This window comes from Podarcis bocagei, assembly GCF_964188305.1.
Source record: "Podarcis bocagei genome assembly, chromosome: 13".
In the NCBI taxonomy this organism is placed as follows: domain Eukaryota; kingdom Metazoa; phylum Chordata; class Lepidosauria; order Squamata; family Lacertidae; genus Podarcis; species Podarcis bocagei.
The window spans coordinates 4575993-4602396 of NC_138138.1; the positions used below are offsets into that span (position 1 = coordinate 4575993).

Below are 26404 nucleotides of genomic sequence, written 5' to 3' on the forward strand. Positions count from 1 at the left end.
AGTGGCTTAGCGGCTTTAAGAAAAAGGAAACAAACTCGCCAGAACTCGCTAGGCGTTTCGTCTTGCGAAGCAGGCCCATAGGGAAATTCGTCTTGCGGAACGACTCAAAAAACGGGAAACTCTTTCGTCTTGCGCGTTTTTCGTCTTGCGAGGCACCACTGTAGTTGTGTTTTGCGCTACAAATCCAGCCCTGCTCCTCGCAGCTGCTTCTTTTTCTTTTCTCTCTTTCTTCTGAAGGCGCCTCCTCAGACAATCTCCCGCCCAGCGGCTCCGAAGGCGGAACTCGCTCAGGCGTTGCCGGGCAACGGAGCGCCCGACTCTTCAGCGTCTGAGTGGGCAGCGGCCTCCTCGGGGGCGGCTCCGCTCCCCCAGGCCGAGGGTCCGATTGGCCTCTTCCCGGCGCGGGATCAGCATGACCCGGCGCATGCGCCCTGCGGCGACGCCGGCTTCCCCTCAGGCAGGGCGGCAAGCGCCCGTTTAAAGCGGGGCGCACGGAAAGCCATGGCGGCGGACGGGGTTCCGCTGACGGAGGAAAGCATCCGCGAGAGAGTCTGCCTGACGCACCAGAATCTCGGTGACCGACGGGCGGGGGGGCGGGCGGGGAGAACTGACAGACGGAGCTTTCAAACCAGGCGCCCTGACTGGCTCTTGGATCCGTTAATCAGGCGGCAAAAAGGGCGGGTTGGTGTACTGAACGCGGAGGGGGCTGGACAAGGGGTGCGCGCTGTCCTATCGGAGAGGCGGAGGCTGTTGATTGGCGGGTCGATCCTCTGTCCAGTAGGGGGCGATGTATGTGTCAGCGTTTATGTGTCCACCGGGAAATCTTCCTAGGCTTCGCGCAGGCAACGTGCGGTTGCTGCTGCTGCTGCTGGTGCTGCTGCTCTTGTCTCTCGCAATCATTATAATATCAAATACAGTCGTGTATAAATAAAGCAAACACCAAGTAGGGGAGTTGTGGTCCGTTAATCCCTGGAGTGGCTCTCCTTGTCTTATTAGGAGATCCCTTGCACGGTGCAGAAGCAACCTTTGTGCCTCCTGTCTGGGGCGTCTACGAGCTGAAGTGGTCGCACTCTTTACTGGGGTTCAAAAGGGCACCACCAAGAGTGAGTTAACATTTGCATCAGCCCACACTTTTGGAATGCACATTCAGAATTCCTTCAAAAGAGAAAGGCACAATATTTTGCAGCAGTGTTTCCCATCATGCACTTCCTTTTCTGAATTAAAATAGAAATAATACTGCAAATAAATGTAGAATGTGCTACTCCAGGTGTTATTAGATAGCTCATCCTTACACCTGAAATAATTTCGGACAGAGATTACTAAACTGGGTCTCTGTCGCCATATTCCATCATCCCTCATGATTGGGCATGCTGGCTGGGGATGATGGGAGTTGGAGGCTAGCGACATTGGGGAGCCACCTGGAGAGTGGGGGGGGGGGGAATAAAAATTAAGCTCTCTTCCACCCAGCCTCAGAGGAGTGTATTTTGTACCCCAACTGGTAAAAGGCAAAGCCAAAGCACTCACTTGTGTGAAGAAACAACATGAATTTATTCTGAAGCTGGATAGGTATTTGATTTGGAAGTACTTCAATGCCCCAGTTATGCAAAGAATGACAATAACTGCCTGTCCCCAGTGAGACTATTTGGAAGGAGATGAGACCAGAGCAGAGATGCAGTAGACTCAAAAGAACCATTAATTATGGGACCAATATATTTATTGGATTGATTACATGAAGAGTCTGCTGTTGATAGCATCTTCTGTTGTATCTGTGTTCCAACTCTTGAACTGGGCAAAAGATTTTGCGCAACTTCAAAAGTTTCATATACCTTTTTAAAAGTAAAAATCCGGTCCAATCCAATATTGCACTTTGCCAATTTTCTATCTCTTGTTCTCTGGAGCCATCAGAAAATAAACTTTCTGTTTTTAGCCTTTTAGGACTTGGGACCCACCTTCAGTTGCAGTCTGAAATGTAGGCTACGCTTAATATTTTGTCAGTGCAGTGCAAGTCTGGTTTCCGCCACCCCGCTTCCTTCCTATTCTCTTTTTCTTCCTTGATGGACACTTCTTCTAAACACTTTGATCCACGCTATTATCATGAAATACGTTGTTCCTTATCTTAAGTGCCACCACAATGAAATATTAAACTCTCAATAATTTTCTCATTCTAGCTGATGTCCGGTCATTGTCTCTTCCTGGAACTTACCATGAAAAGATTAGTCATTTAGGAAACTCATTGGAAAATTTTATTCATCTAAAATCACTTGACCTTTCACGCAATGCATTGACTACCTTGGAGGTAAGGCATATTTGGGGCTTTGTATGTTTTACATTGTAGATCTATTGAATTAAACAGTTTTGTAAGCGAATTAACATTTCAGACATTGTTCACCCAGTTTGCATAGGATTGGATATTTTACCCTGTTGTGGTATACAACTGTAAACAGTCTGTAAAAAGATAAAAGCTCACCCACGATATCTAAATCCCTTGAGAAGGAAAGTACCATATTTCAGTGGTCCAGCATAGGTTATAAAACATGCCACTGCCATTCAGATTAGACAATACAGTGGTAGCTCAGGTTAAGTACTTAATTCGTTCTGGAGGTCCGTTCTTAAACTGAAACTGTTCTTAACCTGAAGCACCACTTTAGCTCATGGGGCCTCCTGCTGCCGCCGCGCCGCCAGAGCACGATTTCTGTTCTCATCCTGAAGCAAAGTTCTTAACCCGAGGTACTATTTCTGGGTTAGCGGAGTCTGTAACCTGAAGCGTATGTAACCTGAAGCATCTGTAACCCGAGGTACCACTGTACTGAGCTAGATGCACCCAGGGGTGAAGGAAGGCTGTCTGGCACCTGGTGCGGGGTGTCGAGGGGCAAGTAGTGGATAACTTAACAATTATCTAAGGTACCCTATTCAGATTAAGCAACTGCTTCTTTTGGATATAGATTATATATCTGTGGATGTGGTTGCATAGAGTACTTAGCCCATTATTTATTGTTTGATCCATTATATGGCTTTCAGAGTGAAATTTCCATCCCACTATATGTGGTCAATGGGACGCGGGTGGCATTGTGGTCTAAACCACAAAGCCTAGGACTTGCCAATCAGAAGGTCGGCGGTTTGAATCCCCGTGACGGGGCGAGCTCCGTTGTGTGGTCCCAGCTCCTGCCAATCTAGCAGTTCAAAAGCATATCAAAGTGCAAGTAGATAAATAGGTACCGCTCTGGCGGGAAGGTAAACGGCGTTTCCGTGCACTGCTCTGGTTCTCCAGAAGCGGCTTGGTCATGCTGGCTGCATGACCCGGAATCTGTACGCCGGCTTCCTTGGCCAGTAAAGCGAGATGAGCGGCGCAACCCCAGAATCGTCCGCGACTGGACCTAACAGTCAGGCGTCCCTTTACCTTTATATGTGGTCAATACAGGACAGTGTGTGATACTTGCTTTTAGATCAATATGAGTATATCAGGTAGCATTATTTGCTGCTGTAGTTAGGAAAGTTTGAGCTTTAAAGAAAGTACCAGTAGATTGCAAAAGTGTTCACTAATCTTAGTAAGCAGAAATAAGTCAATGAATGATTTATTTTAGCTATGCTTTCTTTTGTTAAATGAAAATTGGGTGGCTCAATGGCTCATGTTTTTACATCTTATCTTCAGTTATTTAGCTTGCTTAGTACTGTTTGCAATGGTCTGTGGCTGCAAGCAAGAAATACTAATTTATGCACAATTTACTGGAGTTGTAAGATGGGAATAAACATACAATTGCTTTTTAACCATTTCTTAACAGGGCCTTCAATATCTTACATGCCTAGAAAAACTCAATCTTTACTTCAATTATATTTCCTCGTTGTCGGAAGTATTTCGACTCCACAGCTTAACTGCACTCAAGGATGTGGATTTCCGGCTGAATCCTGTTGTTAAAAATGAATCTGATTATCGTCTTTTTGTCATTCACATGCTCCCAAATCTCAGGCAGTTGGGTGAGTAAGATGACACAACAGAGCCTTGTTAGTAACTATTGCAAAAAAAGAAAAAAGTAAAAAGTGATGAGAATATTTTTTCCCCTTCAGTGCACACATCTGGAAACAAGGATGTCTGCTGCTACTCGTTGAGGGTACATTTTGTGGCCAAGCTGTTTCTTCTTGTTTTTGTTTTGCTGTGTGGCCAAAATCTCTGTTTAAACGAAGTGCCATAATTCCCTTTTGCTGCTTACCTTCTTTCTCGTTTCCTATGTATGCATTTTCTGAAAAACTGACAGATAGTTTGACAAGTTGACAAGACTTGACAGTTGACAAGAGTGTGGTGTTGATGATGCCAAGGTTGCAGGTTTGATCTGCATATTCCTGCATTGCAGGAGGTTGGATGAGATGGTACGCAGGGTCCCTTCCAACTCTATCCAACTCTATTATTCTGAAGATAAAGGTAAAGGGCACCATTAGGTCCAGTCATGGCCGGCTCTGGGGTTGCGGCGCTCATCTCACTTTATTGGCCGAGGGAGCCGGCATACAGCTTCCGGGTCATGTGGCCAGCATGAGTAAGCCGCTTCTGGCGAACCAGAGCAGCGCACGGAAATGCCGTTTACTTTTCCGCCGGAGCGGTACCTATTTATCTACTTGCACTTTGACATGCTTTCGAACTGCTGGGTTGGCAGGAGCAGGGACCAAGCAACAGGAGCTATACCAAATCCATTTGTAATATTCTTGCCTTTTTATAGGGAAGCTTTGCAAACTGTATCCAAATTATTTGCATTTGCTCAAAGGAACCAGTTCTGTTTCTTGTTCTCTGTTGTCCTGTCTTGTCCCATCCCACAAATACTTCAGTGCCTTTAAGTGCTTGCTTTTCACTTGAAGGTGGGTTTGGGAACTGTCAGTCATGAAGTAGAAGGGAGAGGTGGCTGGGAGGCAGAAATCCAGCCTCCAAGTGGTAACAGGCAGCCTTGATGGCTGTTGAATCTTGGCAAAGAGCCTGCCTTCTTTTCCCTTGCAAGGTAAAAATTTCAGAGCAGTATAAAAAAATCAGGACTTTGAGGTTGACTTTCTTAGTTACAGTGTGCATGTGTATGCGCAATGGCAAAAGCATGTAATAAATTAACATGGGGGGGGGGAGGGAGTAGGTCCACTAGGAGAATTTATCATGGTTCTCCTATCAAAGGTCCTGTGAGTTCTACCATTCATTTGGAATCGGAAAAGCTAGCACAGTTAGATTATCATAGATTCGATGGGAAGGCAAAGGTGACTTCAGTTTACAGAGTCTTGATTCTGAATGATTAAAGAGCCAAACCAAGACCATAAAGCAATCATTTGAACAATGTCACAGTCATAGTAGTTTGGGTATGAAAGGGAGCTTTATTCTGTTTGACGGTTACATTTCAATATTTTTTGTAAATGTGATATCATTAGACGTCCTCATAACACACACCTTGCTCTACATGGCAGCTATATACATAAATACTTGGATAAGAAAATAGTTTTCTTCTTTGTTTCCTGCTTAATTTCTGTTGACAGGATACTTACCTACATTTACACAAACCCATGCAGTTCTTGGCAGTCTTACTCAGGGATAGTTTTGGAGACCCTTCTACCTGGTGAAACAAATGTACAGTATTCAGTTGTTTCTGGAAGTTACAGATCATGGGTACCTGCAGATACTGTTGCACTAAACCGGAGCAGTGGCGCTGAAAGCCCTGCTCTGAGTTACTGCGCATAGCTGCGGTCTTGAGGGAGCTCACAGCAGCTGGGGCGCACGTGCGCTGGTACATGGCTGGGAGCACCAAGGGGGTACACGTGCGACAGGGCAGGGCGAGTGAAGGAGCCTGTTGCAGCACCCCAGCCCTCACCTCTGACCCCATTGCAGTGATCCTGCCCCACACTGTAGCCCACAGGCTTGCACTGTGCCGCCTGGCTGCCCCTGCTTGGGGGAGCCCAGCTGACAAGGCACTTGGCAGGCCGAACCAGGCACCCCCACGCTGGCACCCCCAGTGCAGCCCAGCCCAGTTCTCCTTTCCATGAGCATTGGTTCCTCCAACAGCAGGAGAGGAGTGCCAGCCCACACTTGGGGCACCTGCGTAAAGACACCTGCTTCACGCCCCCTCAAAAATCCGCACCCAGGGCCACATCCCTCTGGCACCCCCCATGCAATGCCCCTGGTGCATAGAGCTGCTTTATGGTGTGAAAATTAAAAAGAAATCATTCGTCTCCCATTTCTTTCTCTTACTTGCAGTACCTCCCCTTCTTGGTTCGCAGTGTTATGAAGGATACCCTGGACCCTTTATTTTCATTATTAACCAGAAGGGGCTATGGCTCAGAGGGCTGAATTGACAAGCATCTCTTGGTGGCGTCTGTCTCTGTGCCACTAGGATATTGTTCTGACAATTTCCGCCTGAGGGAGCAAATCAGTACCCTCTTTTTCATTGTGCCATTCTCCCCAAGTTTTGGGGGAAAGTTTCTTTGAATTATTCGATTATTTTATACTCTGCTTTCACACTTGACTTATAGTGACTCACTGCTTGAAAATATTTCAAAAGTTAAATGAATAGAACTATAAAATACCTGTACATGTATTTTGTCCTGGAAGGCAACACTTTATGCTTGGTAATTGTTTTTAAAAACTTCAATAAAGTTTGTAAAAAAAGAAACTTAAATATTAAAACCCAGATAATGTTCAAAATAGGTCAGTGCACATATTTTAAATGTTGTATGTAGGGTCACCATGAACTTAATCCAGTCGATTGCACCAGATTTAGGCATGAGGGGGAGGGAAGAGAATCATCAGAGTTATCTAGTTAGCCTCTTGCCAGTGCAGGAAATCTACTACATTCCTGATAAGTGGCTATCAAGCCTGTTTGGAAACCTCTTAACGAAGCAGAGACTGCCACCTTCCAAGGCAGCCTGTTCATATTATTGGGAAGTTCTTCCTAATGTATAGACTAAGCCTTCATCTTTGAATTTGAACCCATTGGTTTAGTTTCTGCCCTCTGGAGCTGGGTTGCCAGCATGGTTCCTGTGGGCGCAGAGGTGCCCTTGAAGTCTTCTCCCTGTACCTGCAGAATCTCAGAAACCACCTCCCTCTGCGCTCACTGTTCCCTTCAAGACAGTGGTGTAGTGTGGGGGGGGGTGCACAAGGGCAGTTGCCACAAGGCGCACAATTGTGTCGGGGTTTTTAAGAAAAAACTTTCATCTTATAAATTTGGGAATATTCTAGTATTGAATTTGCAAATGTTCTCCTTGCATGCAGACCATCATAAATACATTTTCTTCCCTTTTGGGTTGTATTTCTTTTTTTTAGATGATCGTCCTGTGAGAGACAGTGAGCGAAAAGCATCCCTTTTACATTTCTCTACAGATCATGCTTATAGATTCAGGAAGCCTCCACTGGTAACAAGATGGACTGAAATGGAAAGGTAGGAGCAGAACAAGGGTTCAAGCAACTGTAATCATGTGACTGTGGAAATATCTGGAAATTGGGACAGGATCCAAAGGGCTGCCTGAGGAATTTGCGTGTGCCCCTTCCTGTCACTGTGCTGCCCCAACCCCACTGCCAATTAGAGGACTCTCTGGAATAGCACTAGAATGGTGTGGTGAAGCCCTTGCGCTTCTCTGAGCGCCTCTCCTGACTGAAACTCTCTGTGCTGCTTTGGATGCAGCTTTTCACTTGAATCTTGGCCCTCAACTTTCAGTGCTTTATCTCCAGAGTCTGAAAGGCTCAGCAAGGTGCATGAAGGTAAAGGTAAAGGGACCCCTGACCGTTAGGTCCAGTCGCGGATGACTCTGGGGTTGTGCACTCATCTCGCTTTACTGGCCGAGGGAGCCGGCATACAGCTTCCGGGTCATGTGGCCAGCATGACTAAGCCGCTTTCTGGCGAACCAGAGCAGCACACGGAAACGCCGTTTGCCTTCCCGCCGGAGTGGTACCTATTTATCTACTTGTACTTTGACAAGCTTTCAAACTGCTAGGTTGCATGAAGTTACCTGTGTGTTAATAGCTCTTGCCTGGGATAATTTTTTGTAGAGAGAGGGCCTCAAACTGGCTTTGTAGGCATTACAGGTTATCAGTTTTGAAACCAAGTGGTTTGAATTTGAAAAGTAATAGGCTGGGATTCCAAGGCCTGCACAGAAAGAGATACATGTGCAGAGTTGTGTCTGAGGCTGCCCTTTCTGAGTGTAGTACCCCAGCCCCATACTATCTAAGGGACTGGAGAATCGTCTGTGGGGAGCAGCCCCTGTCACAATAGCTGCAGTGTAAAGATGGAGAAATCTTAGCACGAACAAACATGAAACTATTTGCTTGTGTCTTACTTTATTTATTCAATTTTTAAAAATATAAAAATTATATAATTTTTGTATATTGTAACAAAACCTTCAAGTGCTTTCCAAGAAATGTGAGAATTATCAATAAAGCAGTTAAAAACAATTAACTAACAACATTTCAAAAACAATTTAAATCATTAGTAACCAAAATGAGATTAAATCATGTCAACGTCTGTAGCTTGCCTAAACAAAAAGGTTTCAAGCAGGCGCCAGAAATAATACAGCAGATGCACGTGTCTGGTGTCAGTAGGAAGGGAGTTCCAAAGTGTAGGTGCTGCCACACTAAAATAGCTATTTCTTACAAGTGTGGAACCAGGTATTGCGTGGCATCCTTAGCCCTGCCAGTTCTGCAGCCTGAAGTGGTTGACAGGAGAGCATGTGTGGGGTAAAGCAACCTTGCAAGGTAGTCTGCTCAACATTTTACCCTCCAGATGTTTTGGACTATGGCTCCCATCATTCCTGACAATCAGTCATGCTGGCTAGATGGAAGTTGTAGTCCAGAACAACTGGAAGGTGTAAGGTGCGGCCTTAGACACAAGCAGTTACTTTCACGTGAATGCGGGGATTTCTCAATTTCCTTAGACCAGACTGGAGGAAGGCTGGCCGAAGGGGTTTGGCGAAGGCTTGCAGTCTGTGGGGCTTATGGGCAGGATAGAGGATGCATCACTGCTCTGCTTTTCAACTGGCCTGACTCTGCCAGCAGCACCTGGCAAAAAGGCAAATCAGTATCAGCCGCCTGGTTTTGGTTTTCTAAGCATTTTCGTTGAACTGCTAATGAAGATTCAAAAGGGTAGAAGCAGCCTGGTCTATGTGTGCCCCCCCCCCCCGGAAACTAAATGTAATTGGCACTCTAGGTAGTACACCATCGGTAGACTTGTGCAAGTCTGGTGTGCTTTGATTCGTGTGGCAGAGCGAACAAGCTTTTCCTTCCTTAGCTAATGCAGCCTGCTTCCTTCCTGCAATTCTGCATACCTAAGACGACAAACCCACCATCTACAAATAGGGCAGATTTTCTGTGTCACCTGCGCCAGTGGAAAATGTGATGATAACTGATAAACAGTGTTCAATAAAGATTCATGTGCAGCTTGTAAAGGTAAAGGGATCCCTGACTATTAGGTCCAGTCGTGGTTGACTCTGGGGTTGCGGCGCTCATCTCGCTTTATTGGCCGAGGGAGCCGGCATACAGCTTCCGGGTCATGTGGCCAGCATGACTAAGCCGCTTCTGGAGAACCAGAGCAGCGCACAGAAATGCCGTTTACCTTCCTGCCGGAGTGGTACCTATTTATCTACTACTTGCACTTTGACGTGCTTTTGAACTGCTAGGATGGCAGGAGCAGGGACCGAGCAACGGGAGCTCACCCTGTCGCAGGGATTCGAACCGCTGACCTTCTGATCGGCTAGTCCTAGGCTCAGTTTAACCCACAGCGCCACTCATTGTTTATCTGTGCCGAAGACAGAGTTAGGCACAGTTCTGGCATATCTGGTCTTACTTGAGGGTTGCCTTGGCACCGAGCCATTACAGGCCATGCGGTTCCTTTCTGTTTCATCCTTCAGGCAAAGCCAGGAATGTAGGGATGTGCTGTGCAGACGTGGCGAATATCCAAGGACCTGGGCTTCATTTACAGCTTGAGCTGTAACTATGTTTGCTTTCTGTGGCACAGGAAGTCTCTGAAAGGCTTAAAACCTCTGTTAGATCTTCTGAGTCTTAATCCTTAATCAGGCTAACTGACCTACTTTCCCTTGTCAAAAGTGTGTTAATTAGAATTAGATTATGAGCTCTCCATGGCCGCCTTTGGATGTCACCACTTTAAAAAGCAACCCTGGTACAGCCGCCCTGTGGAGGCCAACATTCAGCCTCTCTCCTGGAGGCGTGCAAGTCCTCTTGGCTACTCAGGTGCTTTGAGTGGTCTTCTGCATCAGAGAAGCTCCTCAGTCATGCAGGAAGCCTCTATGGGCACACAGACTCCCCACTTGAGAGCTTCGCTCAGGTTACCTGAGTGTTGGATGCATGGCCCGGGGGGGGGGGCTAAGCTAACATCCCTGCAACCCTTTCAGGGCAGCAGTGCCTGAAGAGCAGTGTGGTGTAGTGGTTAAGAGCGGTAGTCTCGTAATCTGGGGAACCGGGTTCTCTTCCCCACTCCTCCACATGCAGCTGCTGGGTGACCTTGGGCCAGTCACACTTCTCTGAAGTCTCTCAGCCCCACTCACCTCACAGAGTGTTTGCTGTGGGGGAGGAAGGGAAAGGAGAATGTGAGCCGCTTTGAGACTCCTGAAGGGGAGTGAAAGGCGGGATATCAAATCCAAACTCTTCTTCTCTTGTTTTGTTTCTTGAGATACATTTTTCTCTCAAATGAAAACTTAAACAAGGTATAAAAAAGCATGCCATTTTCTCGCTGCAGTTCTGCCCATCCAAGAGTTGAATACATTAACTTCATGTCAAAAAAGTGCTTGGTGATGGATAAAGATGATGAGGCGGTCCTGAACCTCATTACAAAGTGTGAATGGGACTTAAGTAAGCCTCCAGGAATAACTGGATCGACCGAAAGTCACCCCAAAGTTGAATTCCACGATTTAAACAGTATGTGGTTTGTTTGTTACTTTTCTCATGTTTTCTTCAATAACAGGCTAGTTCATGTCAGGGTGGATCCCCAGGCTTCTGGGTTGTATAGTAGTTTTAAATGCTCACCGATCTATTTCATAGTTGGGAATTTATTACTTGTTTGGTAGAAATCCCTCTCTTCAGTATCCATTCTGATGTGATGATGTCACAATGTAGGCTTGGGGCCTTAGACCAGTGTTTCCCAACCACTGTTCCGCGGCACACTAGTGTGCCGCGAGATGTTGCCTGGAGGGAGGCGGGCGAGGCGGGCGGCGAGAGGCGGGGCGGCGGCGGCGAGGAGAGGCCGCCCAGCGCGGGGCTCTCGCCGTCTGCCTGCCTGGCTGCCTGCGAGCTCGGCGGGCAGCGCCTCTGTCCGCAGCGCCCGCCTCGCGGCTCTCATTCCCTGCCCCTGCCAAAGCTCACCCAGCCAAGCCGCGCTCTCCTTCCTGCCTCGCTTTGCTGCCTCCTCCCCCCCCACCCCCAAAGCTTGGAGGTTCTCCGGCAAGGGGGAGGGAAAAAAATTGAAACTTACACTTTCGTGCGTCCCTCCCGGCGTGACGCTGCGCGCTGACGTCACGGGGCTGTAATGGTGGTGTGCCTCAAGATTTTTTTCATCAAACAAGTGTGCCTTTGCCCAAAAAAGGTTGGGAAACACTGCCTTAGACCATCCTGTGATACCGTTGAGATAAATGGAATTTTTTTTTTTGCAGTCTGCCATCTCAAAACACTCAACCACTGCCTTTGTATTTCTACCCCACTGAGCCAAGGTTGGGATTTGGAGTGGAAGAAGAGCCCGACTGGATCAGGCCCAAGTCCTTTTAGTTCAGCATCCTGTTTTCAGCAGTAGCCAACCAGATACTTTAAAACACATTTTAAAAACCAGATTTTAAAGGTCTGCCTAAAAACAGATGTAGCGTGGAATATTCTACTTTGCATGAGTGTTCCAAATATATGGGGCCACTACTAAAAAGGCCCCTTTTCCAGTTTCAACCAAGCTGATGGAGCCTTATCTTAAGGCAGCTAGTTCAGGAGGCAAGAACCAAAAACAAAGGACAGAAAAAAGCTTTTTTAAAAAAGTAAACAACAGTAGGAAGGCAAAAAGAGTGAAACACACCGCAGAAAATAGAAAGGACAGCAGAAAACTCACAAAGGCAGAAAACTCACAAAGGCGGAGCTATAGTAAAAGTGACAACCTTGGAATGGAAACTATATAGGGCTGCGGTATATAGTATGGGTTTCTGTAGATTAATTTACTATTTAAATCTATTTCTTGAGGTATTCACAAAATAGAAGATAATACTAAGAGACATTGGAAGCCAGGAGCGTCTCCACCACAGCTTGCCTTGTTGCAGAATTGGAAGCAAGAAAACCTGCCCAAGGTAAATAAAAACATTTAAAATCCCGTGTCGTACATTCTTCCCATGTCAAGAATGCCTCCAACTCAGTGTGTGGTTCTCAAGGCAAACCATACAGGATCTGGTTGCCTTTAACATAACCAGTGTGAAAGCCAGCATGCTCTAGATGGAGCTCTTAAAAACCCAGCTGTTTAGCTTTGTTACAAAAGCTTTTAAATGTTGTATCTGCTTCTCTGTTTTGCCCTCCCCATCCCAAATTATTTTTCCCATTGACGCATGCACAAGGGACTGCAGGACTCACAAGGGATTCCTAGAGGGGTAGGAACCTCAGCAGGAGACCTGGCGGTTTACTGCTGTTTGCCTGGCTACAAACCACCCAGGAAGAGCTTGAAAGAGGAGGTGTGAGACAGTGGGAGTCTCCATAGGGGCCAGGTACAAAACAGAGCATTATAGCATTAAAGAGCAGCAAGTTGAGTGATGGGGAGCTGTAAGGCCAGGAAGTCCCCAGGCTTCAAAACATAAGTTGGTGTGAACTGGGGACAAGCGCTGGAGAAAGGAGGGAGTGAGTACCTCTCCCACTCTCATGGGAACAGCTCCCCCCTTTCAAAAAGCCCCAAAGCCAACAGGACAGCAACATGGGCTCCAAATTACTGCAGCGGATGCCAAGCCATACCTCAAAGGAAGATCCAAACAGGACTGCCATTCAGTTGGTGGGTTCAGACTTAAGCCCTGCTTTTGTCAGGTGTCGGTTGTGCTACAGAGGTGGAATCTACAGACATATAAAAACTGTTCTGAAAATGCCTTTTAAAGCGTTTTTAAAAATACATTGAATTTTCCATAAGGCTCACCATCGCCATCTAGTGTCACATTGTATATTGCACCTAAAATGTTTTATTTGCAGCTGTATAGCTGAGTCCAGAGATCCTAATTGTAGAAGAGTCCTCTTTTTCTTTTTCCTTCTAGGCTGCTCAGTTACAAAATAGAAATATGCTGAAAGCCTCAGAAACGAATAAAGGTATGTTATAACAAATGTTATTGTGCTAATTAAATGGCAGAGTTTGGTCATTAATACCATAGGCATCTGTTGCGCAGGGTTCCAGCTGTCACTTTGCATGCTGATAGATAGGTTTAACTGACAAGCAACAGAAGTGAAGTGACTAAAACAAATACCGTTATAATCCTCACTTTTGTGTTTTTATATGGAACACTCCTCCAGCATACAGGCGAACACGTATCACTTAATTGCACTGCAACTTGGCTTTAGATTTGTACCTTTTTACAGTTAATGGTCAGAATCCAACATGGAGAGTGACATCGCAGTGCTGTGCATAACTATTTAGAAGTAAATCTTGCTGACTTCAGTGGGACTGAACTCTTTGGCATTGTACCGCAGCCTTCACACTTCAATACTTTGGGAATAAATGGCCTAAAACACGACTATCTCGGTTGGACTGTGGCCTAAACTGTGCACTGCGCCTGAATGGTTAAGCTGAATATATTGTTCGGCAGGGAAATAAAACTTTAAATGTTCAAGGAAGTTTCTGTCAGCAAGCTCTGTCACCTGCCGATTAAAGTGGTTTAGTCCTGGACCAGCCTTGCTCTGTGATTCTGCTGATCGAATAAACTGGTCCTTAGTCTCATTTCATGTCAGTATGTTGCAATAATTTGGGTTTCCCCCTCCAGAATATAGAAGCTTGCCTGCTTCACCAACTCTACAAGTTTCTCACAGTGCCCTTGGTCAAGGACACAAGAAAAAGAAAATCGGCGTTAGAGTTTCATTCTTAGGAGCTAAATCACAAGAGCTGCCCAAGACAGACCCTAATTTGAAGTTCCACAATGAGGCTGAAGCATATGAAAAGATCACAAGCCATGCTATTTTCACACCCCATCCAGGTAAAATTGTGTATTTAGTGTTTCTGTGGCCTTGCTGTACATCTAAATATGCAGCTGCCACTGAAAGCAGCAGCAGCCATGCATCTACCTCCCTCACCCTCCCAGCCCTGTCTTGTCAAACTTAACCTGCGTTTTGGTGTCTCAGTCAGGGTCCATGACTCTCCACTCCCTACCCACCACAAGAGGCAGGTAATGATGTGGAGCAAGGCCAGGGGAAACTCAGGGATATGGGACAGGGATCAGTTCTGCTAGATTGTATGAAGAGGAATGTGGGAGCTAGATGTCTGGCTGCTGTTTTCAGCAAAGATTGTTGGCTGTGGCAGTTGTCTTTCTGAAATAGAGGGAATGTCTTAGATCTGGGACTCTGTGCCTCAAACATATGTGCTAATTCCTAACCATCTTTATGATAAGAGTGCCACCATGTGGATTAGCCCAGTATTTCACTAGTTATTTATGTACCGTATTTTTCGCTCCATAGGGCGCACCGGACCATAGGGCGCACCTAGTTTTGGGAGGCGGAAAGCAAGAAAAACTTATTCTGAACCCCAGAAGCCAGAACAGCAAGAGGGATCTGGCTTCTGGGATACCGTGTGGCTGTTCTGGCTTCTGGGATAACCGCGCCAAGGCTCTTCAGGGCAGCGGGATGAAGGCTCCCCCTGCCCAAAGAGGCTGCGCAGGGCTAAAGCAGAAGCCAGGACAGACGCGTCGCTGAAGGGGCGCTGCGCCTTCTCTCTCTGCGCAGATAGGAGACCCTTCTGTTCCTCCTCCGGCTTCGCTGGACAGGTGCATCGCAGCGAAGCAGGAGAAGGAACAGAAGGAGACCCTTCTGTGCCTCCTCGGGCTTCGCTGGACAGCCACGCCACTCAAGGGGCGCTGCGCCATCTCTCTCTCTGCGCAGCGCCTCTCCTTCACAGGAGAGGTGCCGCGCAGAGAGGGAGAAGGTGCAGCGCCCTTCAGCGAAGCTGGAGAAGGAACAGAAGGGTCTCCTGGAAAGGCGCGTCGCTGCAAAGCGGGAGAAGGAACAGGAGACCCTTCTGTGCCCCCTCCAGCTTCGCATGACAGCCACGCCGCTCAAGGGGCGCTGCGCCTTCTCTCTCTCTGCGCTGCGCCTCTCCTTCACAGGAGAGGTGCTGCACAGAGAGGGAGAAGGCACAGCGCCCTTCAGCGAAGCTGGAGAAGGAACAGAAGGAGTCCCTTCAGTTCCTCCTCCGGCTTCCAGGTCAGGCGCCTCGCGGCGAAGCCGAGGATCCTGCATTCGCTCCATAGGACGCACACACATTTCCCCTTCATTTTTGGAGGGGAAAAAGTGCGTCCTATAGAGCGAAAAATACGGTACTTCATTTATTCAGCTTCAGTTGAAGCTATTTCTCTGCAGAGAAAATGAGCTTATCTGTATCTCACAGTTTCTCTTGGGAGAGCTAAGCCACGAGCCAAACTATGACTTAATTCAGCACAGGGCAGCAGCAAATGGCCAGGTAGGAACAGAGTAGACATGATCACCTGTCCAGGAGCCCATGCATTTGCTAGTTGGTGCTGACCTGTGTTCTGGCTTAGTATTATGTGTGAACTGGGCCTATGAGAACCTACATATTGAAACATCCGGCATTTGTTATGAGAACGGTTTCCATTGACCCACAGAGCAGCAGATGTAACTCCTGCACGTGACATAATGTACACAACTGGAAAAGGAATATAGTTCGCTTATACTGAGATTATCTTATTGTTATGAAAGTTGCTGGGAGCCAGTGCAGTGTTCTGGTTAGAGTGTCAGGCTAGCACCTGGGGTACAAGAGTCCATATCTTCACTCAGCTATGATGCCAGTCACTGCCTCTCAGCCTAGCCCGACCTCACAGGGGAGGAATATAAATGCTTTTTATTATTAAGAATTCTGCTATTTCATGGTTTAGTGTTTTTTCACCTAGACTGAAACCATTATGTTCAAATACTTTTTCCATTTGTAGCCCCACCAGAAGTCAATGAAATAGTAGTTACTTCTCAGAAGACAACAACGGGACATGGCCAGAAGGTACCTGAACGTGAAAGGCTAAAGAGCAAAGACCTAAAGAATGGTGATAATGTCAAAAATGTGTCAGTTTGAGATCTCTAGTGGATCAGTTATAACAAAACGGGTACACTGAAGATTCCTAAGGATATGTGTTTGCACCTGATCACTGATACTAGCATGGCTTGGCTAAGTCCCCCCCCCCCCCCTTATCAGCATTCCATTTCCTGGTGTGTGTTTTTTGAATGAAAGTTAGTACTTCATTTAAAGAGGCACTAAGTTTCCCTTCTTTTTCCTTATCCTGGTAACTGACTCCTCCATAATAGGATCCCAATTCCTTTCTGAAATCTGTGCATATTAATCTCCTTTTCATTAGTGAAGTAATTCCCCCCCCTTTTTTCTGGTAGCTATCTGTGTATTCATATGGAAATGATGTTTATCTCCCAGCACATAATTCCAGTGTTTAACAGTTTACACATGCTGCCCATATGCTACTGGGCCAACTACAAAGTTAATGTATTAATTTACAAAGCCTTTAACAACTTGAGTCTAGGATATCTTCAATACTGTTTGATGTGTTATATCCCTGTTAGATCACTCCCGTCTTTGTGGGAGTGGCTCTAAGTGGTTCCCCATGACTCAGGCACACAACTCAGTAATTTCCCCTTTTTTAAAAAAGTTTGACATAGACAACGTACCTTAAGTTTTCATTCCTGGTTTGTAATTCTCCTGAAAAGTTTCTCCTGAAATTCTCCTGAAATGTTTCAGAAAAATCCCCTCCTTGTTTTCTTCCCTGCTTCAGGATTATTTGATAGGCATGAGTGCACCAATACATTTATGTGTATTGGTGAGCCAGTCAAGAGCTCATCATCTTCAAAGGCAACCTGTTAAGGATAGCAATGCCTTCTTACATAAGTCAGTAACCCACAAAATGTTTACTAGCCAGTCATACATTATTAGTAATTTGTAATCTGTAAGAGTTTTCATAAACCTTCTGTGACTCATTGGCTGGTTGCAGTTCTTCTCGCCATAGCTGACTTGGCAACTTAACTATTTTCTATGAACATGGATTAATAATGGGGCAAGAAAATTGCCTGAAAAAGGTGCCAAGAGAATCTTTTCCCAATTGTCTTCTTGATCCATTTGTCCTATTCCCTAAAATAGTTGCTTCCCTCTTTTTCAGATTTAGGGACCATGCTCCTCCAATGCTTGAACCCTGTTAGCTGAGTTAACCTGCCTCTTGCTTTTTCTGCTAGCAAAGATTCAAATCTGAGTTTGCACTTTCCGCCTGCTGCACACCTGCCTCCTTGCATCATGGTGTGTTTGGTTCCATTTCCATTTGTTCCATCCTTGTTCCTTTTCCTTGTTCCATTTCTAACCCAGCGTTCTGATCTACTAGCAGCTTTGTATGTTCCTTCCTTTGCATATAACCTAGGACTAACAGTTTAGTTGATTAAGAGCTTTATGGCCAGAGAATAGATTTATCTTTATTCTTCTGCCCATGAGCTTGAAAATATCACTTCTAAACATGGCAGCCATATGCATCTGATCACTACCAGAGGAGTGAGCGGGGGCAGCAGAATGCTAAGCAACCCTTTGGATTTTAGCTGTTTGACTAATAAGCTAGTCTATATGCCATTTACTTCCGGTAAAGAGCCCTGTGCACTGATCCGACAAAGGTGAGTGCTGGGGACTAGATATGCTAATTGGAGCACATGTGCATATCAGCATTCCAGGCAGTTCTCAACTCCAGAGCATTATGGATAAGGTGAAAACACATTACTTTGTTCATTTTGCAGTGCTAATGGGAAAGCACAGGCTTGCTCACTGTGCCAGGCCGCAGGCTGCATGCAGCCCCTCGTTTTAAGCTGTGTCTAGGTCCTGCACAATAGCGATTGGGGAGCTCACAACATTTTTCTGTGTGCAGTGCCTGTTACTCTATCCTGCCCAGGGTAGCAAACGCCAAGTAGTAAAATAGCACTATTAAAAATAAAACAAAAGCATATTTAAAACAATTAAAAGCACTTAAAAGCAGTAAGAATTCTTTTTAAAACCATGTAAACATTAAAGTAAATATTTTATATTTTTTTTAAGTGCAAACCTCAAGGAGCAGTTCAGCTGGCGGATGAAGTGCTATATGAAACAGGACTTGAATGTCTTCTAGACTTGGTTGATAAACACTGGAATGGTTGCAAATCGCTTCATTGCAACCAAACTTTTTTATGTAAGTATGAGTCATTTGTTGGGGATGTGTGTTTCTCCGTGATAATTGGGCTCCTTCCTCCTGCAAGGTGACTTGCAGGTAACGATAGATCGGTTTCCCCCATTGATTTCTCCAACCCTGGCAACAGGTTTGACAGATGTGCACTGCTTTTCACCTGGCAGAAATAATCCCAGTGGGGAAATGAGAGGTGGGCTTTTATTTTTCCTCACGTGTTTTTGGCCTCTTCAGCACTATTCACTGCATTTGCCCAGTTTAAAGGCTTATTGTGCCATTTCATGAGGTTATTCTGAACTGCTGCTGGGATGGACACCTGTTGTTAGCAAGACAAAAGTGGTCCCTTTCCTTGGGAAGCAGGAGATTACTCCGGAGAGTGATGGGAGGAGTGTCAGCCAGAGGAGAAGCAAGGTGAGCAGCGCTTACCTGGGCGAAGGCATCTTCCCAAACTGGCATTGGTTACCTCGGTTTCTTCATGCTATGAAGCACAGTGGGGCAAGGGAGGGAGTGGGGGATCCCAACGCCTAGTCTCTCTGCCTGGAAATAATCACAGGAAGAAAATGCTCTGAAGAGGTCTCATGTGATCAACACTGTGTTTTGCAATGTGACCCCATGTCTCAATAGATAGACTTGAGGGTACTTGGCTCAGCATAAGGAATTTGAAAAGGGGCTTCTGTTTAAACTGGGGCCTGGAGAACCAGGGGTTGAGTGGCTCAGTAGTGATGCTATAAAAGGGCCATGGGTCACAGGAGCAAATAACAAATTTTCTTGCAGCAGAATTTCTTTGTGAACTCAAAAATACAAAGGCGTGTCCATCGGACATCGCCTTCTGCTCTCATAGTAAATCAGCTCTGTTAGGATCAATTTTGCTGAGGTTACTTGCAAGTAAAAGCCATGCTGCTCTACTGGAAGAGTGAATTTGTAAAGACTGAGCAGGTAGTTTGAAGAAAATTACACCCCCGCTCCCCCCCCAAAAAAAAACCTGGTCACTAAATATGAACTTAGAAAAATCTCCTTTAATTCCTAGCTCAGGCAGAAACTGTTTTGTCTGCAATTCAGAAATCCACACCCACAGAGCAACAGAGACCTCCTGCAGAACACCAAGAGCTGAATAACCTTCGGTTAGAGAGACAGGCTTTGCAAAAGCGTATCTCTGAGCAAGAAGAGCAGTACAATGCCAAGATCAGTAGTTTGGCATCAGACTTGAATAGTGCTAAGAAAGACAGGGTAAGTAGAATGAAGTATTCCGCAACCCCATGATTTCCCTGTGCATATAGGTATGTACATACATATAAACAGTGTTCTAATCTGGGATGGCAAGATGCAGCTGTCAAACTCCCAACAATCAGTTTCAGATTTTTTAAAAAATGCATTTATTCGAACTTAAAACCCATCCAAAGGACCTAGGGTGCAGGATGCTATACTAGTTTTCCTGTATTGCTGATTACCAGATTTGTCTTCTATCATTTTTTGCTTAATGTTGCTTCTGCCAGTCATAGGGAAGAGTTCAGCAATTGGTGACAAGTTCAGCAATTCACTCTGGTTTCCGATGTTTCAGCAAGCATTGACTATGTACTCCTAGGCAAAGGGGTAGAAATTTGCTTTATTTTTAAAAGGAAAGTTGAGTTTTTGTTTCCAATGTCACATTCTGTCCTTTTGGTGGAAGTTCTGCATATACACAGCCATCACTAAAGGCCACGAAAAGCACAAATCCTGCCTAATGAATCTCTCACCAGGCAGCAGTGGTCTACTTTTCAGGGCAGAATTTCTCCAAACTTGTCTGCCAGTCAGAGATTTCTTTCTTTTCCGTTTAAGCCACCTTAACTATAGAAGCTCTATAATTCCTTCAAAATACAAAGCAAACACTGAAATTCAGACCATTCTAATTTATTTTGTCCTCTGGTGTTGCGTTTGTAGCAGCTGTTGCTTGATCCGCAGGGTCTATTCTGATTACTTTTAGCTCAGAGGATCACTGGGATCCCACAGTAGTTGGAGCAGCTGCTGGGTAGAATCTGTAGGCAGGAGTGCTCAGAGGTTGCACCCACACTGGCAGCTGGAGCTTCCCATTTGCTTCTGTCAGAGCTCTGCAGGGCATATCATTGAAAGGTTTATAGCCCCTTTATGGAATTATTGGTGTACTTGGCCAGTATTGCTAGCCACTAACATTGGGTAACACTTGCCTGAATTCCTTGTTCTTCATTTTACTGTAATTTACTGGTCAGCAGCTTGAGCTAAATACAGTCAAGTCTGTCTTGCCAATTAGTCACTACAAATCCCTCTTTCTTTCCTCATCTTGTTGGATTTCTGTCTCACATCTACCCGACTACTTTTTCTCTGTCAGCAGAGCATATAGGATAGGGTTAACTCCTGAAAACTCTTCCCAGTTCAGTCATATGAACATGCTTCGCCTGCTACCACTGACATCAAATCAGTGTTCCCTGGGAGTGTGGCCCTGTCAGAACAGGGGACAGGAAGAGGACACCTGCATGAAGCCTTGGCCTTGGCCTTTAAATGCCCTGGCTCCTGCTGGATGGAGGACTTGAACTCAGATCTTCCTCTTTCACTTTCTTGGTTGCTCAAATTGGTACAGAATGTAAAAGTCAGCAAGGGTTAATGGGAACAACAGGTGCCATGCATGGCTAAGCAGGTGAAGACGTTGGTCCAACCAGCTTGCCCCTTTCTACTCCCTTGGTGATGCTGCCTCCTCCAAAGCCCCTCGTGCCGCACAGCTGAGAGGGAGCTACTTGACCTGTGACCCAGTCAGGTGATTCCCTGCACCAACGCCAGCGGAGGAGCCTCTCATCCTCGCCTGTGTGAGGGGTCTTAATGTAGGCCTGTCAACAGAGTCTGAAATGTAGGGTGAATCCTTGCCAACCCGTCTGGGTTGTCCTGTGTCTCTCACTTTGTGTTGTTTAACGAACCAATGGGGTTGCGCTGACCTAGAGTGTGGTGGGTGGGGGACTAGTGGGGTTAGGATTAGATTTGGGTTAAAGAGTGGGGGATAGATTATAGAGAGTGTCAGGGAGGCCCGTGGAGTAGCCATAATTCTTAGTAGAGACCTGAACTTCAAAGCCACAACAAAGGACAAAAGAGGCAGATTCATTTTTGCTAAAGGGACACTAGATGGCAAAATTAAACTATCAATCAGCTCCATGTATGCCCCAAACTTGAAACAACTAGAATTCACCCAAAAAACACTAAACAAGTTCCTCTCCTTCTCTGAAGGGGAAGCAATCCTAGGAGGGGACCTCAATCTAAATATGAAAGGTATATCCCTGAAAGACATCCACCCTACAACCCCATAGGCAGCCTTCCTCCGAAGGAAACCCCCAACAACTAGGAACTCTTACAAGTTACTAAAAATGCTAAAAAACAGGGGTCTCTACGACATTTGGGGTGAGCAAAACCCAAGAGACATCAGCCATACATTCCAATCGGGACGTCATGATACAGTGTCCAGACTGGACAGCATTCTGCTCACACAGGGTCTTATCCCCTTCAGTGGAATCAACAAACATAGGTAACACAAAAATCACAGATCACACCCCAGTAGAAGTCACCGTTAAAATAGGAGAGGGTTCTTCATCATGGTTCTTCAGTCCCATCCTAACTACAAACAAACAAATTAGAGATAGTCTCACAAAAACTCTCCAAAACTACTTCAAGGAAAATTATGTAGACAATATAACAGAATCTGAAATGCTGCTTTAATCATTTGTAATGCCTAATAAAGGTTTGGTGAAGTAATAACTACTTTAATCATTTTCTCTGTCTCGTCGTTTTCTCCTTTCTACACCTCCCCTCCCTCACTGTATTAGGATATATTGAAGCATAATTTGGATAAATTACTGAAAGAACATGCAGCTCTGAAAGTGCACAGTCCCAAAATGGAACAAAGGACCCAGAATGCAGAGGCCACTCAGGCAGCACCACTGCAGATAATCAGTAAGTTTCTAAAAATATGTATCTGAATAAAGTAGTCCATTTGTTTGTTTGAACACATGAAGATTCTGTATCCTCCATCCAATAAAGGGCAACTTTGTAAGTTTATAGCCGTTGGGAGAGGGGCAAGCTAGAGCAGAGATCCTGCAAATGGCATATGGAACATTGCATGTACATTTTGGTCTTTTCTAGCCTTGCACTAATCACTGCAGACTCTTTATGAATAGCATTTGCTGCAGTGCGAGGGGGAAATGAGCCTATTCCTAGTGTATAGGCAAAGATGCTTTGGGCACAGTGTAACTGTTGGTGGCTGGAAAGGACCGTGAACCTGGCAGGGCTACCAGGCCAGCTGGGGGGGGGTCACCAGAAACAGGGCTGTGATGTCATATTGGGCTGTTTTTTAAAACACACACACACACACACACACACACACACACACACACTAACAAATATTGCCGTCATATATTCAAGCACATTGTCACACGAAAACCTGGTCACATAAGAAGCCTGCTAATAAGATTTAAAATTCCCTTAAATTCATGCTGATTGATCTTCAGAATGATAACTGTGTACAATTCACTCGGATTAAGGTGCCCACACTTTCCACCTGAGTTGTGATATAAAAAAGCATATCAAATATATGCATTATTGGGGTTTGCAAAACGGCATTTCAGAGGAGTAAATCTCAAAAGTTCCAAAATTTCTTAACCCTCGTGTCTGAACTGATTTCGCTCTCTGTCTCAGTCCTGTTGTGCTAGATCGTGTTGAGATCCCAATGCTTTGCTCATTGGAAAAGGTCACTATCTCATCAATTGGCAGCTGCTACCCCAAAGACCTTTTTTGGTCCCCTTTCTAACCCCACCCTTTGTTTCAGGGGAACTGGGGGTGGTAAACATAATTAAAATACAATGCTTGCAAAGATTAAAACTTTTTAAAAATACATCACTATAACTTATACAAGTAGAGTTAAACTTGCTTCAGTTTTATATCAATTCTCATAATTCAATACCTATCAGTGGTACTACTAACTGGGCATCCCCTGCTGACCTCAGGGCACAGGTTGGCTGGCACTGGAGGAGGAATTTCTTTAAGTACTTGGGCCTCCAAGCTTCGTGCTTTGTACACCAGCACCAAAACCTTGAATTGGGCTTGGTAGCTCACAAGCAGCCAGTGTGCTGCCTTTTGGATCCATGACACGCTCAACTGCTTGGCTCAGCCGACAAATAACCATTCCTTCTGATCTTTTTCATATGGCTCGAGGGAATGCAATGGATGGGAGTGCAACAAGCAAGCCCTTTCTCCTCGTCTTTTTCATATATTCTTTCTCTCCCCAGAGCTTGAAAACCACCACAAGCTGTTGGCTGATGAAAATGCCAGTTTGAAACAGCGCCTCCAGCACTTTGACAAGATGCAGGAACTCACAGAGATGTTGCAGGAAAGCCACAGGTAGAAGCTTAGTACTGGATGCTAAGTGGAAGCTCTCGAGATTTCAAACGTTTGGCCTTTTAAAAATTGGTTCTTGTGTTCAATGGCATCCGCTTCTCCCAATGTATGGTCACTGTCTTTGCCAAGCTGCTTCCAGCACATGTTCTTCCATCTCCCTCCACACAGAAGTGCTCCTCCTTGCTTGACCCCAAGCTCTGCGCAGCCACGTTGGCCACCTGGAGCCTCCAGTGCTCAACGTCTAAATACTAAACGTTGAGAAAAGTGAGGAAATGGAAATGGAGTGATTGCACAAGTAGACAAACTGAGTGAAAGGCCTAGGCAGGGTCTGAATCACAAACGCCAGAACCAGCTGTTCTTATACAAGTGTAATTTCACTCCAGGCTCTTTTCCCTTCCACCCTGCTTACCCCCAAAAACTTGGTTCCCAATTTTTCCTCCCTGACTGCCCCCCTCAAAAAAAGTCTTGTCGTTTTTCTCATTTTTACCTCCAGTTCTTGCACTTGCAATCCCTTGGTGTTAAGAGAGAGAGAGAGAAAGTACCAACAGGTCTCAAACAAAATGGACAAGTAAGGAGAAGGCTACCTTAAGGCATGTGAAAAAATGCACATGAGCATCTATTTGTTATCCTGTAGAAGAGAAAGGGATTTTCCCTCCCCATTATTGAACCATTGGAGAAAAGGGGTAGAAAGAACTGGCTCCCTTTTGACAGCCCAGCAGCCAAGACATGCTTTCAAGCAACAAAATATGTTATCTGTGATCTCTCCAGGTTTGAGTGCAGCTGTGTGCGCGCAGGGCTGTTCTTCACATCTGTAGGTTCCATAGTTTATTTTGTAACGTAATAATTTATTTTCTTTTTTTAAAAAAATGCAACGCTTTCTTGCAGAACCTTGGTTTCTACAAATGAACGTCTCTTAAAAGAACTGGAAGAGGCACGTTGCCGACACAAGGTGGAAGTGGAGCAACTACACTGGAACTACAATCAGTTAAAGAAAACGCTTCCTCCTAGCAACATCACCCAAAATTAACAGCAACAGATGTTAATAACAGTGAAAGGCATGTGAGTGTAAATGATTTATAAAGGATGACAAACCCTTGGGGTTATTTACTTCCATGAACCAACCAACTTTTAACACTGTGGCTGATTTCTCTTGTACCTCATTTTTTTAGACATCCTCCCCATGGTTTTTGAATACAGGAGTGAATATATTAAATTGAATGATTTTACTGCATTATTCAATCAATGGCAATTTATATGGCGTTTTTAAGTAAAATAAAATTGATCTCTTCTACTGTGAATTTTGTATTCACCTCAAACTTTTTCAAATAGGGATCATGTTTATCATTGAGCAAGTTATTGTTGCAGAGCTGTGTGCTGATGCTTTAGGAAGAGCTGCAAAACCATGGCATTAAGACATGCTTCAACTTTGAGCACTTCTGCTCATGGAATAAAATTTAGCAGTAATGTGACTTGCATTGCAATCCTGTCCATGTTTTCTTGGACTGCAGCCTACAGGTGCTTTAAAAATAATAATCCTAGCTTATTCTTTCACTTATCCTGTCCTTGAATGTGTTATCTGTGGATCAAGAATTAACCTTTGGCATAGGAGATCAGTAGCTGCTGTTTCTATATTCCATTAAAAAGATGCTGTTTCAACAATACTGTCCACATCTTCATTGATACCATTTGATCAACTAATTAGGTTGATTGCTTACTGAGATCCAGTTTCTCTCTGCATTCTGGCAGTTCCAAATTTCTGCTGGTGGAAAATATCATGGTGTGTTTCCTGTTACTGAAGTGACCTTTTGTTTTCTTTAACATTTTGGACAATTATTTCTGGATTTCAAACCACTGAAATTTTGCATCTGCTGATGGAATGGCAAGTAAAGGATTTGCCAGTCAACGTGCCTTTCCAAGTCCAACTGATCCCTGTAGGGTGGCATCCAGAGCCACATAGTTGCTGCCTCAAATTCCTTTGGTACTACTTTTGAACAAAAAGCATCTCCTATGGTAATATGTTCCCTGCTGAAACAGCACCTTCCTTTTCACAGTCAGATGGGTGGGGTACAAATAAAATAGTATTTTATATATTATTACTATAAAAATAGTAATAATAATAGTAGTACTGTTGTTATAAATAGTAATAAATAGTAAAAATAGTAATAATAATAGTAGTACTGTTGTTGTTACATTCCAGAACAGACTTTTGGCTGTGCAGTGTTTGCACGTGTGTGTTTTAAAATGAAACCATGCAATATATGCTTTTCCTACTCAAGAAATGTAAGTGGACCAGATAAAAAGCCTCTCTAAATGCACTTAATTTTAAAACTTCCAACAATTTTTTTTATCTTGTTTTCCAGATAAGGCATTCTAATTGAATCATAGAATTGCAGAGAAAAGGGCAAATCCCATGCTAGGGCTCCTTATGAAATGAATTGAAAATAAAACTGCCACTATCGTAATACCATTATACAAATCTCTGGTGTGACCACATTTGAAGTCCTGTATACATTTCTGGTTGCCTCACCTGAAAAAGGATACTGCAGTGTTGGGAAAAGTTCAGAAAACGGCAACCTAAATGATCAAAGATACATAGCAACTCCCCTGCAAAGAAAGGTTGCAGCATTTGGGACACTTTAGATTAGAGGGAAGT

General features: G+C 44.9%; 1 protein-coding gene across 3 annotated transcripts; it reads left to right on the top strand.

Annotated features, from left to right (window-relative positions):
- The first annotated feature begins 323 nt into the window (after window positions 1–323).
- Window positions 324–26227, top strand: CEP72 (centrosomal protein 72). 3 transcript variants are annotated; one of them, XM_081167283.1, is made up of 15 exons: window positions 324–574; window positions 2169–2296; window positions 3780–3972; window positions 7277–7391; window positions 10698–10876; window positions 12173–12276; window positions 13216–13267; window positions 13936–14145; window positions 16108–16172; window positions 18243–18372; window positions 19394–19593; window positions 22185–22311; window positions 23643–23754; window positions 24637–24810; window positions 25949–26227. In XM_081167283.1, exons 1-14 carry the CDS (start codon window positions 502–504, stop codon window positions 24776–24778), a joined length of 1830 nt encoding a protein of 609 aa, XP_081023409.1. In that variant the 5' UTR covers window positions 324–501; the 3' UTR covers window positions 24779–24810; window positions 25949–26227. The 3 variants fall into 3 exon arrangements, with proteins under 3 accessions (XP_081023409.1, XP_081023410.1, XP_081023408.1); XM_081167284.1 differs by having other exon boundaries at window positions 25954–26227; XM_081167282.1 differs by lacking the exon at window positions 25949–26227 and having other exon boundaries at window positions 325–574; window positions 24637–25410.
- The last annotated feature ends 177 nt before the right edge of the window (window positions 26228–26404 follow it).

Coding starts and splice junctions, on each gene's coding strand:
- CEP72 (XM_081167283.1), top strand. CDS start 502: ATGGCGGCGGACGGGGTTCCGCTGACGGAGGAAAGCATCCGCGAGAGA. Junction 10,877..12,172: donor TGAATTCCACGATTTAAACA/GTATGTGGTTTG, acceptor CTATTTCTTGAG/GTATTCACAAAATAGAAGAT. Junction 23,755..24,636: donor ATGTTGCAGGAAAGCCACAG/GTAGAAGCTTAG, acceptor GCTTTCTTGCAG/AACCTTGGTTTCTACAAATG.